The sequence below is a fragment of the Salvelinus alpinus genome, chromosome 30, assembly GCF_045679555.1.
Source record: "Salvelinus alpinus chromosome 30, SLU_Salpinus.1, whole genome shotgun sequence".
Lineage (NCBI taxonomy): Eukaryota > Metazoa > Chordata > Actinopteri > Salmoniformes > Salmonidae > Salvelinus > Salvelinus alpinus.
The window spans coordinates 11,444,084-11,460,383 of NC_092115.1; the positions used below are offsets into that span (position 1 = coordinate 11,444,084).

General features: G+C 44.3%; 1 protein-coding gene across 6 annotated transcripts in view; it reads right to left on the reverse strand.

Moving 5' to 3' along the window:
* LOC139559921 (RNA-binding Raly-like protein) overlaps positions 1-16,300 on the reverse strand; it is a 58,788-nt gene that overhangs the window by 26,804 nt on the left and 15,684 nt on the right. For 5 of the 6 annotated variants that reach the window (XM_071376389.1, XM_071376384.1, XM_071376386.1 and 2 more), the window contains one exon: positions 4,939-5,213. In XM_071376389.1, the coding sequence (XP_071232490.1) occupies positions 4,939-5,194 (256 nt within the window). In that variant the 5' untranslated portion in view covers positions 5,195-5,213. Of the gene's footprint in view, positions 1-4,938; positions 5,328-16,300 lie in introns of all 6 variants that reach the window. The other variant, XM_071376388.1, reaches the window with a different exon arrangement.

Here is a 16,300-nt window from a genome sequence, read left to right on the forward strand (position 1 = left end):
ACCTGTACTGACCTCGCCTTCTGGATGATAGCTGGGTGAACAGGCAGTGGCTCGGGTAGTTGTTGTCCTTGATGATCTTTATGGCCTTCCTGTGACATCGGGTGGTGTAGGTGTCCTGGAGGGCAGGTAGTTTGCCCCCAGTGATGTGTTGTGCAGACCTCACTACCCTCTGGAGAGCCATATGGTTGTGGGCGGAGCAGTTGCCATACCAGGCGGTGATACAGCCCGACAGGATGCTTTCGATTGTGCATCTGTAGAAGTTTGTGAGTGCTTTTGGTGACAAGCCGGATTTCTTCAGCCTCCTGAGGTTGAAGAGACGCTGCTGCGCCTTCTTCACAACACTGTCTGTGTGGGTGGACCAATTCAGTTTGTCCGTGATGTGTACGCCGAGGAACTTAAAACTTACTAACCTCTCCACTACTGTCCCGTCGATGTGGATAGGGGGTTGCTCCCTCTGCTGTTTCCTGAAGTCCACAATCATCTCCTTTGTTTTGTTGACGTTGAGTGTGAGGTTATTTTCCTGACACCACACTCCGAGGGCCCTCACCTCCTCCCTGTAGGCCGTCTCGTCGTTGTTGGTAATCAAGCCTACCACTGTAGTGTCGTCCGCAAACTTGATGATTGAGTTGGAGGCGTGCATGGCCACACAGTCGTGGGTGAACAGGGAGTACAGGAGAGGGCTCAGAACGCACCCTTGTGGGGCCCCAGTGTTGAGGATCAGCGGGGTGAGCTGTTGTTACCTACCCTCACCACCTGGGGGCGGCCCGTCAGGAAGTCCAGTACCCAGTTGCACAGGGCGGGGTCGAGACCCAGGGTCTCGAGCTTGATGACGAGTTTGGAGGGTACTATGGTGTTAAATGCTGAGCTGTAGTCGATGAACAGCATTCTTACATAGGTATTCCTCTTGTCCAGATGGGTTAGGGCAGTGTGGTTGCGATTGCGTCGTCTGTGGACCTATTGGGGCGGTAAGCAAATTGGAGTGGGTCTAGGGTGTCAGGTAGGGTGGAGGTGATATAGTCCTTGACTAGTCTCTCAAAGCACTTCATGATGACGGAAGTGAGTGCTACGGGGCGGTAGTCGTTTAGCTCAGTTACCTTAGCTTTCTTGGGAACAGGAACAATGGTGGCCCTCTTGAAGCATGTGGGAACAGCAGACTGCGATAAGGATTGATTGAATATGTCCGTAAACACACCAGCCAGCTGGTCTGCGCATGCTCTGAGGACGCGGCCGGGGATGCCGTCTGGGCCTGCAGCCTTGCGAGGGTTAACACGTTTAAATGTTTTACTCACGTCGGCTGCAGTGAAGAGAGTCCGCAGGTTTTGGTAGCGGGCCGTGTCAGTGGCACTGTATTGTCCTCAAAGCGAGCAAAGAAGTTATTTAGTCTGTCTGGGAGCAAGACATCCTGGTCCGCAACGGGGCTGGTTTTCTTTTTGTAATCCGTGATTGACTGTAGACCCTGCCACATACCTCTTGTATCTGAGCCGTTGAATTGCAACTCTACTTTGTCTCTATACTGACGCTTAGCTTGTTTGATTGCCTTGCGGAGGGAATAGCTACACTGTTTGTATTCGGTCATGTTTCCGGTCACCTTGCCCTGAATGCTGCCAACAATCCACAGTTTCTGGTTTGGGAATGTTTTAATAGTTGTTGTGGGTATGACATCGCGGATGCACTTTCTAATGAACTCGCTCACCGAATCAGCGTATTCGTCAATGTTGTTGTTGGACGCAATGCGGAACATATCCCAATCCACGTGATCGAAGCAGTCTTAAAGCGTGGAATGAGATTGGTCGGACCAGCGTTGAACAGACCTGAGCGCGGGAGCTTCTTGTTTTAGTTTCTGTCTGTAGGCTGGAAGCAACAAAATGGAGTCGTGGTCAGCTTTTCCGAAAGGAGGGCGGGGGAGGGCCTTATATGCGTCGCAGAAGTTAGAATAACAATGATCCAGGGTTTTACCAGCCCTGGTTGCGCAATCGATATGCTGATAGAATTTCGGGAGTCTTGTTTTCAGATTAGCCTTGTTAAAATCCCCAGCTATAATGAATGCAGCCTCAGGATATGTGGTTTCCAGTATACATGGAGTCAAATAAAGTTCGTTCAGGGCCATAGATGTGTCTGCTTCGGGGGGAATATATACGGCTGTGATTATAATCATAGAGAATTCTCTTGGTAGATAATGCGGTCAACATTTGATTGTGAGGAATTCTAAGTCAGGTGAGCAGAAGGACTTGAGTTCCTGTATGTTGTTATGATCACACCACGTCTCGTTAATCATAAGGCATACCCCCCCGCCCCTCTTCTTACCATAAAGATGCTTGTTTCTGTCGGCGCGATGCGTGACAAAACCAGCTGGCTGCACCGACTCCGATAGCGTCTCTCGAGTGAGCCATGTTTCCATGAAGCAAAGAACGTTACAGTCTCTGATGTCTCTCTGGAATGCTACCCTTGCTCGGATTTCATCAACCTTGTTGTCAAGAGACTGGACATTGGCGAGTAGTATGCTAGGGAGTGGTGCGCGATGTGCCCGTCTCCGGAGCCTGACCAGAAGACCGCTCCGTTTGCCCCTTTTACGGCGACGTTGTTTAGGTTCGCCGGCTGGGATCAGATTCATTGTCCTGGGTGGAAGGCAAAACACAGGATCCGCTTCGGGAAAGTCATATTCCTGTTGGTAATGATGGTGAGTTGACGTTGCTCTTATATTCAGTAGTTCCTCCCGACTGTATGTAATAAAACCTAAGATTACCTGGGGTACCAATGTAAGAAATAACACGTAAAAAAACAAAATACCGCATAGTTTCCTAGGAACGCGAAGCGAGGCGGCCATCTCTGTCAGCGCCGGAAGACAGTCACCAACGCTCTGGATAACATAAAACAACCTAACCAGCACTGCTTGGGCGAGTAATGTTCATTGAGCTGTTCTCTCATTTGTGTCTGGAAGTAGCTAGCATGTTAGCCAATTAGCTTGGTTGCTTGCTTGACTGCTGCTGTTCGGACAGAACGCTCGGATCAACTCTTAAAACCTCTTTGGGCTAGGGGGCAGTATTTTCACGTCCGGATGAAAAGAACTGATTTGGCAGACGAAACCCCGAGCACAATCCATCCAGGGATTTTTTTTTTGAGGTCAATGTGTTTTCCATTAGTTTTCTATGGGAAGCTCTTTTAATAGGAATCTGGTTGCAGTTCCTATGGCTTCCACTAGATGTCAACAGTCTTTAGAAATTGGTTGATGTTTTTCTTTTGAGAAATGAAGAAGTAGTCCTATTCTTTCCATGTGTCACTCAGATGGACTCAAGTCTTTTGGACCTGGAGTCCATCCAAAAACGTTGTTTTTATCCGATATTATAAACAGTTCATTCCGTCTTAAAATGTATTGATTATTTACGTTTTAGGGTACCTAAGGTTGGATTAGGAACGGTGTTTGAAATGTTTGGACCAAGTTTACAGGTAACTTATTAGATACTTTGTAGGCATGTTGGGCGAGTTGAAACCGGTGTATTTCTGAATCAAACGCGCCAAATAAATGGTCATTTTTGGGACATAAAGAAGGACATTATCGAACAAAAGGACCATTTGTGATGTTTCTGGAACATTTTGGAGTGCCAACAGAAGAAGATCGTCAAAGGTAAAGCATTAATTATATCGCTATTTCTGTCTTTTGTCGCGCACCTGCCTGGTTGAAATCAGATTTTCATGTGTTTGTATGCGGGGTGCTGTCCTCAGATAATCGCATGGTCTGCATTTGCCGTAAAGCCTTTTTAAATTCTGACACAGCGGCTGGATTAACAAGAAGTTAAGCTTTATTTTGATGTATAACACTTGTATGTTTTATGAATTTTTATTATTAGTATTTCTGTTTTTTAATTTGGCGCGCTGCAATTTCACTGGATGTTGTCAAATCAATCCCGTTACCGGGATTCGAGCGGGAGTGGGGCTTAAGGGATCCCTAATTAAAGAGATGGGTCAGTCTAAAGCTTAAGAGGGTGCGAACGATGCTGAATGTGTGTAAACAAAGAAGAGCTCTCCAGTTGGTACCAAAACATTCAGAGGTTATTTTCTCAAAATTGAGGTTACAAGTGTATCAACTTTCAAAGCAGAATTACTTTCCCATTGTTCCTCAAATGCAGTGTATGATATACCATTTTGTAGCTCTGTATCTCTGCTTTTATCCAATGTAAAAAACTAAATTTCAAATTTTGATACATAAATAGTCACAAATAGTTATATTGACTATGTCGGTCCTAGCTCGCTCATTAATGTCTTAATCAAAATTACGGATTACCTTTTATCTGCTCCTCGTTCCCTTATGCCATAGTTTGTACATCTCAATTGTCAGTAGAAATCACAATTGTTTAAGCAAGTCAGCCATATCAGCTATGTTTTTTAAAAAGGCAGTAAATGAGGCTGAATGAACTGTTTGGCTGCCAGACAAGGCTCCGCTGATAGCCAGGTGTAGCGGTGGTAAGGATTCCTTCCATGGTGCTGAAAAGAAAACTCTGCTGTTGGGGCCTACATAAGGCTCCGCCAACAGTTTGTGGGCACCGTTTGTCACCGTTATAGTGCAATTCATGTATTGTTTAGTGTTGTGTTGTGTAGGGGCTTTTCTGGCATGCATCTAAAAAAAAAAGTGGTGATTTTGCCCCACCAAGATTTACATACTAAAATCGCCACTCATACTGAATGCAATGTACTCTCTTGTACTCTGCATCAGTGGATCCACTCTGAAATAGCTTGTCCTTTGGAACTAATGATTCATTCAAGAATTCAAGAGGCCTCAACAGTGAGTCCAATTGAGAGGCACTAGAACAGTAGAACAGCTGAAGAGAAGCACAGTACAATCACTGATGTGATATCAACAACAACTCAATAGTTATCTTCTTACCACAATATAGACCTAACATATTCCTTGCCTGCAATCCACGAGCAAAAAAAAGAAGTTACCCAGGGGCTGTCCAGCGATGACCCTGGCGTTCTCTCTTGCTACAGCCACTCGCGCGTTCCTCTCGCTGCCGTACTGGACGAAGGCAAAGCCCTTGTGGATGGAGCAACCCACGATCCTGCCGTACTTGGCGAAGAGGGTCTCGATGTCGGCCTTGGTTACCGCCGCCGTGTTGAGGTTGCCGATGAAGACTCTGGAGTTGAGGGAGCGTGGGTCATTCTTGTTGGTCACGTTGCTGGTGGGAGTCTTACCAGTCATCCTACTGTACCCTGACCGACTGACCGAGGAGGAGAGAAGAGACGTCAGAGTGTGTAGGGTGGGTGGTTGTGTAGGGGGGGAGTGTGTGTGTGAGAGAGAGAGAGAGTCTTTCCAGTCATCCTACCACACCGTGCTGAAATGAGAGAAAAAAGATGTCAGGGTCAGATATTGTCACGGTCAGATACGGTCAGGGCCAGATACGGTCAACTTAAAGTATTTCAAGTTTATTTGCCATTATGAATACATTGGAAATCTGAGATCACCCAATCAAGCTCTCACAAAACACAATGCTTTCAAGTATTTGAGGATGTTTTCACACTTGGTCCCTTTCAGACAATGTTTGCAAACTCAGTGTGCTTCTCTTAAGTTTTTCTGCAGTGAACACTACAAAGGAAGTCAGACCCCTCAAAAGAGGCCCCTGAACCGAACCAAGACCATCTCGAGAGGTGGTCTGAGTTCGGTTCGCTTGAATTACGTGGTCCGGTTCCCTTTTTTGGGGCAATGTGAACACAAAGCTTCCGAGGTTCGCTTGTCATTATTCCTGCACCACACACTAGACTACTGCAATACTGTTTCCCCTGACATAACCCCTCAGACAGAAGATGATGATGTGCAGGTCCGTGGGGAAAAAACGTGTGCTGTTTTTGGATATTGATTAGCGATTGTCAAGGATGCACAGAAATTCCAAAATATGTGTGGAGTTTTGTACTGACACGATGTTCAGATTATTTGTTTGCCATACGTGATCTATAGGCTGACAGCTTTATAAACTGTTTTTGGGGTAGGAATAGTGTGAGGTGAGAAATGACATATTTGGATAGAATCACAACTAGAGTACAAAATCAAGGTCTTTGCTATCCGGGATCTTTGGGACCTCCCACCTCTGATGTTACCCCATTGAAGTTGATATTTAAAATGGTTAATGTACGGGTTAAGGTTAAAGTTAGGGTAAGGGTTAGGGTTAGGATTTAGGGTAGGGACGTCCGAAGGATCCCGGATAGCATTTCCCACAAAATCAAGCCTAGCTCTTAAAGGGGCAGTATCCTACATTCAGTGTACAATTTTCAATTACAGCATTATTTAATCTGCAGTATTCTTCTGCTATATTTTCTCTTACCAATAATATTTACATGTAAATATTATTAATATTTATTATCTTCTGATTATAATTATGTCTAATTAAAAATAAAATACAAATTTTTAAAAAATCTTCCTTTTCTCCCCAATTTCGGTCTTGTCTCATCGCTGCAACTCCCCAACGTGCTCGCGAGGGGAAAGTCGAGTCATGCATCCATAACACCCGCCAGCTTAACCCGGAAGCCAGCCGCGACAATTTGTCGTTCAACTGACAACCAAGGTCAGCCTGAAGGCGCCCGGCCGCCACAAGGAGTTTGCTAGAGTGCAATGAGCCAAGTAAAGCTCCCCCCCAGCCAAATCCTCCCCTAACCCGGATGACACTGGGCCAATTGTGCGCCGCCCTATGGAATTCCCGATCACGGCCGGTTTCTATACAGCCCGGGATCAAACCAGGGTCTGTAGTGACACCTCTAGTACTGTGATGCAGTGCCTTAGACCGCTGCACCACTCAGGAGGCCCATGTCTCATCTTTTTTTATATATATTTTTATTTAAGTTTTACAAAATGTACATCAATGTAAGTATAAAGATTTTACCATATCCCAACCAACCAACCACCCTCCCTCCATACAACACATCCATCCAACCCCCCTAGTCCCTGTCCTACCTCAGTCCACCCACCTCGGTTTCTTACCAACCAACCACCCCCAACCCCCTTCCAACTACCCACCCTGATCACCCAGCCCACATCACCCCTCAATTCGGTCCTCGAAATTGAAGGGGGGGGGGGGGGAGTGATATACAAACAACTCAATACAGATTCAAAATACAAAAACATAAATAAATAAATAAATAAATAAATGATCAGTAAACCTTAGACAAACGTGCTGGGACTGGATAGCATTATATTGATGACTGTACCTATTATGTAATGACTACTGGTAATGCCTACAGGGAAACCTTAAAGCATCTCATCAGAGGGGAGCCTCTGCACGCCATTAAAGTATGATATAAATGGTTGCCATTTTCTAACAAATGTATCATTGGAACCCCTAAGAGAATACTTAATTTTCTCAAGCTTCAGGAAGAACATTACATCGTTCAGCCATTGAGAAGTAGAGGGGACTGAGCAGACTTCCACTGGAGAAGAATTCTACATCGAGCTAATAAGGATGTAAAAGCAACAGTATCGGCATATTTGGGGTCCAAGGAGAACAACTCTTCTGGAATACCAAAGACTGCTCTCAAGGGACAAGGCTGCAGGTTCATTTCAATCTGGATTTGGAAAAATGCACCCTATGTAAAACCTTAAATTGTATGAGACCAAGATGAGCACAAGATGTAGTGGATCGTACTCTATCAATCGCCTCATCCCACCATTCCTGTGTAAATTCAACACCCATTTCCCATTCCCAAACAGATTTCATTTTGTTGGTGGAGTGTTTGTCCAATGACAAAATACACAGATAGATCTGAGAAATGACTGCTTTCAGTCGATGTATTAGAGCCAATATGCCAACCCAGGGTTGGCAATGGGGTGGAGCAGGGAAGCCAGAAAATTGGGAGGAGACACAATACCTAATTTGAAGGTAACGGAAAAAGTGAGATGGAGGCAAAGAGTATTTAGAGGCCAGGTTTGAAAAACTAGAAAAAAGTATATTTACATATACGTATTGGAAGGACTTAATACCTTTCCTTGTCCAGTAAGAGAATGCATGATCTATTAGAGAAGTGGGGAATAAGTGATTCCTATCAATAGGACCCATAGTAGATTCAGAATTTAAAATGTCATCGAAACTGGTACCAAATCTTAAGTGTGGAAAGCACTACAGGATTGTGAGTATAGCGAGAGGGGGATGTTGTGAGAGAAGAGCAGAGTAAAGCAGGAAGAGAGGAAGAAATACAAGAATGTGCCTCTAGGTGGCACCATGGGGTATATGGAGCATGTAACCAGAATGGCAATTTCTGAAAGTTGGCTGCCCAGTAATTGTATAAAAAGTTGGGTAGTGCCAGCCCTCCACTAAACTTGCATCTCTGCTCTACTGACTCTGGGTACATTTCCTCCCCAGATAAATGTGGCAACAGCCTGATTGGCTGACTTAAACACTGGTAAAAACAATGGGATAGATTGAAATAGATAAAGCAATTTGGGTAAACTGTTCATTTTTATAGCATTAATCCTTCCTATACGTGATAGTGGTAAGCTACCCCATTTCGGAAAATCAGTTTTCATTTGCGCAAGAAGGGGAGTAGAGTTTGCAGAAAAAAGAGCATGTAATGAACGAGTTAGTTCACTCCAAGCTATATGAAACCAGAGTGGCTAAGCTGAAAGGGCAAGTTTGTCTGCTGGAACTGTAGCGCTGCTGGATTGATTGGGAAGCACTCACTTTTCTGGAGATTCAGCTTGTAACCGGAGAAGGAGTCAAAGTTCTCCAGAATAGGAAGGATAGAAGGTAAACAGGTTACAGGGTTATTTACATAGAGTAACAAATCATCTACATATAATGATAACCTATGTTTAACTCCTTCCCGTGCTACACCTTGGAAAGAGGAGGATGCCCGGAAAGCTACTGAAAGGGGCTCAATGGCGACGGCAAATAATAAAGGGGACAGTGGGCAGCCTTGGCGTGTCCCACGTTCCAGGGCAAAATAATCAGAACATGTGTCATTGGTACAGACACTGGCCTGGGGAGATGTATACAAGAGACAGATTCATGAGCTAAATTTGTCCCCAAATTTAAGATCAGCAAAGGTACTCCCACTCAATTCTGTCGAATTCCTCCTCTGCGTCTAGGGAGATTACCACCTCAGGGGAGTTGGAGAATTGTTTAGAATAAAAAATGTTAAACAGAGCCGGTTTGTTCCTGTGATATGAGTCCTGGTAAGACTTCTTCCAGACGCATCGCCAGCACCTTTACATCCACATTAAGGAGGCTTAGGGGCCTAAATGAAGAACAGGAAGTGGGGTCTTTCCCCTTCTCAAGGAGAAGCGCTATTGAAGCCTGTGTTGGGGTAGATGGCAACGAGCCACGTTCAACTGATTCATTATACATAGATAGAAGTAAAGGGGCTAACTTGGTATAGAATTTCTTAAAGAACTCAGTTGGAAACCCATCAGGCCCTGGAGCCTTGCTGCTCTGCATTGACTTGATAGACTGAATAACTTCTTCAAGGCTGAGAGGAGAATCAAGGTCATCTGCAGTATCAGCCTCAACTGTGGGAGTCTCCAGTTCACCCAAAAATGTAGTCATATTGGCAGTATCTGATGGAAATTCAGACGTACAGTTGAAGTCGGAAGTTTACATACACTTAGGTTGGAGTCATTAAAACTCGTTTTTCATGGTAACAAACTATAGTTTTGGCAAGTTGGTTAGGACATCTACTTTGTGCATGACACAAGTAATTTTTCCAACAATTGTTTACAGACAGATTATTTCACTTATAACGCACTGTATCACAATTCCAGTGGGTCAGAAGTTTACATACACTAAGTTGACTGTGCCTTTAAACAGCTTGCAAAATTCCAGAAAATTATGTCATGGCTTTAGAAGCTTCTGATAGGCTAATTGACATCATTTGAGTCAATTGGAGGTGTACCTGTGGATGTACTTCAAGGCCTACCTTCAAACTCAGTGCCTCTTTGCTTGGCATCATGGGAAAATAAAAATAAATCAGCCAAGACCTCAGAAAACAAATTGTAGACCTCCACAAGTCTGGTTCATCCTTGGGAGCAATTTCCAAATGCCTGAAGGAACCACGTTCATCTGTACAAACAATAGCACGCAAGTATAAACACCATGGGACCATGCAGCCATCATACCGCTCAGGAAGGAGACGCGTTCTGTATCTTAGAGATTAATGTACTTTTGTGCGAAAAGTGAAAATCAATCCCAGAACAACAGCAAAGGCCCTTGTGAAGATGCTGGAGGAAACAGGTACAAAAGTATCTATATCCACAGCAAAAAAACTCCTATATCGACATAACCTGAAAGGCCGCTCAGCAAGGAAGAAGCCACTGCTCCAAAACCGCCATAAAAAAGACAGACTACGGTTTGCAACTGCACATGGGGACAAAGATCATACTTTTTGGAGAAATGTCCTCTGGTCTGATGAAACAAAACTATAACTGTTTGGCCATAATGACCATCGTTATGTTTGGAGGAAAAAGGGGGAGGCTTGCAAGCCGAAGAATACCATCCCAACCGTGAAGCACGGGGGTGGCAGCATCATGTTGTGGGGGTGCTTTGCTGCAAGAGGGACTGGTGCACTTCACAAAATAGATGTCATCATGAGGGAGGAAAATGATGTGGATATATTGAAGCAACATCTCAAGACATCAGTCAGGAAGTTAAAGCTTGGTCGCAAATGGGTCTTCGAAATGGACAATGACCCCAAGCATACTTCCAAAGTTGTGGCAAAATGGCTTAAGGACAACAAAGTCAAGGTAATGGAGTGGCCATCACAAAGCCCTGACCTCAATCCCATAGAAAATTTGTGGGCATAACTGAAAAAGTGTGTGCGAGCAAGGAGGCCTTACAAACCTGACTCAGTTACACCAGCTCTGTCAGGAGGAATGGGCCAAAATTCACCCAACTTATTGCGGAAGGCTACCCGAAACGTTTGACCCAAGTTAAACAATTTAAAGGCAATGCTACCAAATACTATGTGAGTGTATGTAAACTTCTGACCCAGTGGGAATGTGATGAAAGAAATAAAAGCTGAAATAAATCATTCTCTCTACTATTATTCTGACATTTCACATTCTTAAAATAAAGTGGTGATTCTAACTGACCTAAGACAGGAAACTTTTACTAGGATTAAATGTCAGGAATTGTGAAAAACTGAGTTTAAATGTATTTGGTTAAGGTGTATGTAAACTTCCGACTTCAACTGTATACAGGGAGCAATAGAAAGATTTGAAGGTGTCATTGATCCCCGTAGGGTCAGAAATCAAGCTATGAGTGGAATCTTTAATTTGGGGAATCGGACGGGTAGCAGCACTGCGTTCTAATTGCAGACGACACACAATTAATCTTCTCCTTTCCCCCCTCTGATAACCAGGTGGCGAATCGCATCTCTGCATGTCTGGCAGACATATCAGTGTGGATGACGGATCACCACCTCAAGCTGAACCTCGGCAAGACGGAGCTGCTCTTCCTCCCGGGGAAGGACTGCCCGTTCCATGATCTCGCCATCACGGTTGACAACTCCATTGTGTCCTCCTCCCAGAGCGCTAAGAACCTTGGCGTGATCCTGGACAACACCCTGTCGTTCTCAACTCACATCAAGGCGGTGACCCGTTCCTGTAGGTTCATGCTCTACAACATTCGCAGAGTACGACCCTGCCTCACACAGGAAGCGGCGCAGGTCCTAATCCAGGCACTTGTCATCTCCCGTCTGGATTACTGCAACTCGCTGTTGGCTGGGCTCCCTGCCTGTGCCATTAAACCCCTACAACTCATCCAGAACGCCGCAGCCCGTCTGGTGTTCAACCTTCCCAAGTTCTCTCACGTCACCCCGCTCCTCCGCTCTCTCCACTGGCTTCCAGTTGAAGCTCGCATCCGCTACAAGACCATGGTGCTTGCCTACGGAGCTGTGAGGGGAACGGCACCTCCGTACCTTCAGGCTCTGATCAGGCCCTACACCCAAACAAGGGCACTGCGTTCATCCACCTCTGGCCTGCTCGCCTCCCTACCTCTGAGGAAGTACAGTTCCCGCTCAGCCCAGTCAAAACTGTTCGCTGCTCTGGCACCCCAATGGTGGAACAAACTCCCTCACGACGCCAGGTCAGCGGAGTCAATCACCACCTTCCGGAGACACCTGAAACCCCACCTCTTTAAGGAATACCTAGGATAGGATAAAGTAATCCTCCTAACCCCCCCCCTCCCCCTTAAATGAGTTAGATGCACTATTGTAAAGTGGTTGTTCCACTGGATATCATAAGGTGAATGCACCAATTTGTAAGTCGCTCTGGATAAGAGCGTCTGCTAAATGACTTAAATGTAAATGTAAATGTAATTGGTGTGCGAGCAGACGACTTGCCCTGTCGCCATGTTCATATTAGGTAACACGTGAACGCAATAGTAGCCGTTCTGCATCTGTAGTGGACAAGAGATTGAATTCATATTGTAAGTTCAAGCGTTGCTTATATAGCTCTGGAGATGGCGTCAGGGCATATTGATGGTCTACGTCAAGGATGACTTTAGTGAGTTCTTCTGGTTTAGCTTTCCGAGTTTTTGTTTAAATGAAAAGAATAATAAATATTATGTATCTTCTAAGATAGGCCTTAAGTGATTCCCATAAGAGAGAATGAGAGGATAAGCTTGTCTGATTTGAAAAAATTCAATGATCAATAGAAGTGCAGATAACATTACAGAAGTCTGCATCAGACAGGAGAAGAGAATTTAATCTCCTGAGAAGAGTACGAGTTTGTCCTAATAGGACTATGTCGAGGGATAAAGGTCCATGATCAGAAATTACAATGGGTAAATATTCAGAAGAGGTGACATTTGGAAGTAACTTATGATCAATAAAGAAATAGTCAATACGAGAAAAGGAATGGTGTACATGTGAAAAGAAAGAATACTCTCTTGTCTGGGGATTCTGAAATCTCCAGGGATCTGTACACCCATTCTGAACCATAAAGTCTGAGAAGGACTTTGACATAGCAGAGGGAGACATAGTTCTGGCGTTGGAGCGGTCTGAAGCCGGGCTAATAACACAATTCAGATCCCAGCCAAATATCAAAAGATTGGTGTTCAGAGAAGGGATTTTACCCAGCAACCCATTGGCAAATTCAACATCATCAAAATTGGGAGCATATACATTGACCAATACTACAGGTGTGTGCCAAATGGTGACAGTTATGATTAAATATCTCCCATTACTGTCTGAAATAACATTAGTAGTAGAGAGGTGTATTCTTTTACTAACCAAAATTGCAACCCCTCTGGCTTTGGAGTTAAAGTCTGAATGGAAAACCTGACTAAACTTGGAGTTTTGTAGCCTTGAGTGATCTTTAATGCGTAAATGGGTCTCTTGTAAAAATATCATATCTGCTTTTAGCTTTTTCAAATGAGAGAAGACCCTAGACCTCTTGACAAGATTGTTCATTGCCAAGATAAAAAAAACTTTATAGGATTAGCCATACCTATAGTACTACTTTTAGCGTTGTTAGCCATCTAAAATATTGAAATGAAAAAGCTGTGAAAACTGACCAAGCATTTGCAAAGATAACAGAAAACTGATGAAAAAATAAAATAAAAAAATATTATATTACAAAAATAGGACCGAAAAAGGTCACTCCCCCCCCCTCCCCTCCCACCCAAACCCAAAGTCTCCTTCCCCAGCGAATGGAGACAGCAGGTTGATGTTTGCGCAGCTTCGGTGTATATAAACAGAAAACCTTCCTATCCTAACTCGGAGAGGCTCCATAGCACCCGTCGTGAAATACATTTGAAAAGGCATTCACAAAACGGTAAAGTAGGTCAACAACAAAACAAACACCCCATTACAGTAAAACGGAACTGTCCCTGACTCAGGGAGTCTTCAATCAGTGCAATACGTATACAATGTGTCTTAAGGATGGCCAAATAAGTGTCCCACTGTATGTTACAAAAAAGAAAAGGGGCTGTGAGTGTCTGTACATGTACGAATGATCAATATGGAGTAAAGTGGTGGAAAGTCCTTCAGTAAGTATCTAGACGAAAAGAAAGAAAGAAAAAAACAGAGGAAAGTTCTGCAAAAGCCTGGAATTGTATCTATGCATTACTACATTAGCCATCTAGCCAAATAAAAAGGACCTCCCAAATGTGTAGCTTAAATGACAACCACACAAGACAGTATTAGTCATTTTTATCAGAGTCCAATAACATTAGTGTTTCTGCCGAGTAGAAAAGGAATAGCAACAGGAGAGAACATTTTTTTTATGCCCTGCCGTAAAGGTCAAACATACCTTCGACTTAAAGGCTAGGCTATGCATGCTACCTGGCAAAAAAAGTAGGTCATAGATCCAAGATACAGCTCAGAAGTGACTGTCGAACCAACGCTGGGCGTCCTCGTGGGAGTCGAATTGTGGTTTCCCCCCGGCATGTTCAATGTGCAGACGAGCAGGGAAGCGGAGTGAGAATTTCCCTTTCTTCTCATGAAGTTTGCGTTTCACATCGAGGAATTTAGCTCTTTTTTTGGAGACATTCGAGCTGAGGTCAGGAAAGATGAACACTGTGCAGAAGTGTAGCTGGTCTCTGCCCTGCCTCTGGAGGATGTGCTCCTTGTCACCGTAGACGATAAACACTCTAGGCTTGGAGTTGTCGGCTCCGCCCACCAGTGCGGTGGGCTCTGTCCAGCTTCGGGGGTGATGGAAAGATGGCCGGACCCAGCACATCCGCAAAGAATTCTGACATGAGTGTGACCACGCGAGGCTCTATAACAGTTGGACTGGAGTCGGCTCCATTATTACCATTCACGTTTGCCATCGCGGTTGAAACATTAAGTTACAGGTCTTCTGCCCCTCAGGTCGTGTGACATTTGAATCAATAAGGTAACTTACGAACTCATCAATCAATCAAATAAATATATGATATGTAAGGAAGTGGAATGCAAAGTACAAATTTGGCTAAATTAACTCATGCGTAGGAGCCTCGTCCACGAGCTTTAAACTGGGTTTATTCTCCATTCACATGCTAAACCGGAACTCTCCCATGTCTCATCTTTTAACTAAATGAAATCTATTTGCTTCCAAAATTACATCTAGCTGTCCGATAACACGATCTGATGGTATGGTTTGTCCTGCACTTTGTAAAAACCCACATTGCATCGAGTGAATGTTAGGAAAAAGATCTTGGTTCCATTCTAAACATAGCAATGTGAATGCAAAGAGGACTCGGACCACAAAATAGGTGAGTCCTCATTCAAAGTCAAGGGCAGTGTAAACACAAAGAGAACTGAGTTCACTTTAAAGACGACTGAGATCGGTTCTTTTTAAGAGGACTATATGTGAAAACACCCTGAGGTCTGTCTGATTTTGCATGGAGCTTGCGTCTTTGGGACTACTCCACAGGACAGTGGAAGCCAAATCAAGCGCATCTCAACTATTTGTTCCTAGTTCTGATTGGAACTAGTTAGTTAGTCTCTCAGCAGACGCATGACAGCCTCTCACAGTACTGTAGTGATAACTGTTGGTATCAACAGCTGATTCCACTGGAGTGGCAGGCAGAACATGAGCTGTGAGTCTGGTGCTAGTCCAGCTCACACACACAAACACACACACACACACTCAAAGAAGAGTCTGCCTGAGAACCCTATCAACAATTAATCTCCTCTCTCTAAGACATTCTCTCCACACAATTCTCACCATCCCATCCTCCCTTTTCACTCCATTCCTCCATTTCTCTCACCAGCCACGTCTCTCCTCAGCTGTCACACACGGCAACGTTATCCTGCTTTTCACAGCCACAGAATATAAAGAATAGCAAGACAGAAAAACAGACAAACTGATCTGTGACCAGGGTAATGAACCTAACCTTGATTGTTAAGGTTGTCGACCCCTGCTCTATAGAACGTTGCAGATGATGAGTAGGTGTGAACTGTAGAGTGCATTAGATGTGCTCTGCTCTCTAATCTAAACCTACTCACTCTGTTGGCCATGTCACAGTTCCAGTCTGAGGTTTACAGTGGTGAGTCCATTAGCTGACTAATCAACCATCCAGGGGTCCTGTCATAAGTGGTTTTAATGGGAGGAGACGAGAGCTGTCTGTCTGTTCACTGAACTGGGCTAGCTATTGTAGGAGAGAGCTAATCTCTCCAGTGACACTTCATTACAGTCATTAGGGGCCCTGAGGTCAGTAACCATTATTAAAGCGGCAATCAGTAGTTGAAACAATAACTCCCTGTCCCTGTTTCACTAAAAAGCTATGGGATGGGTCTGGAGAAATGTAACCACTCTCATAATATCACAATTGTAGTTTTAACCATGTTTTAAGGCTATACGGTGTTTGTTTTCATTTACAAACATTGGAGTAAAACAACCTGG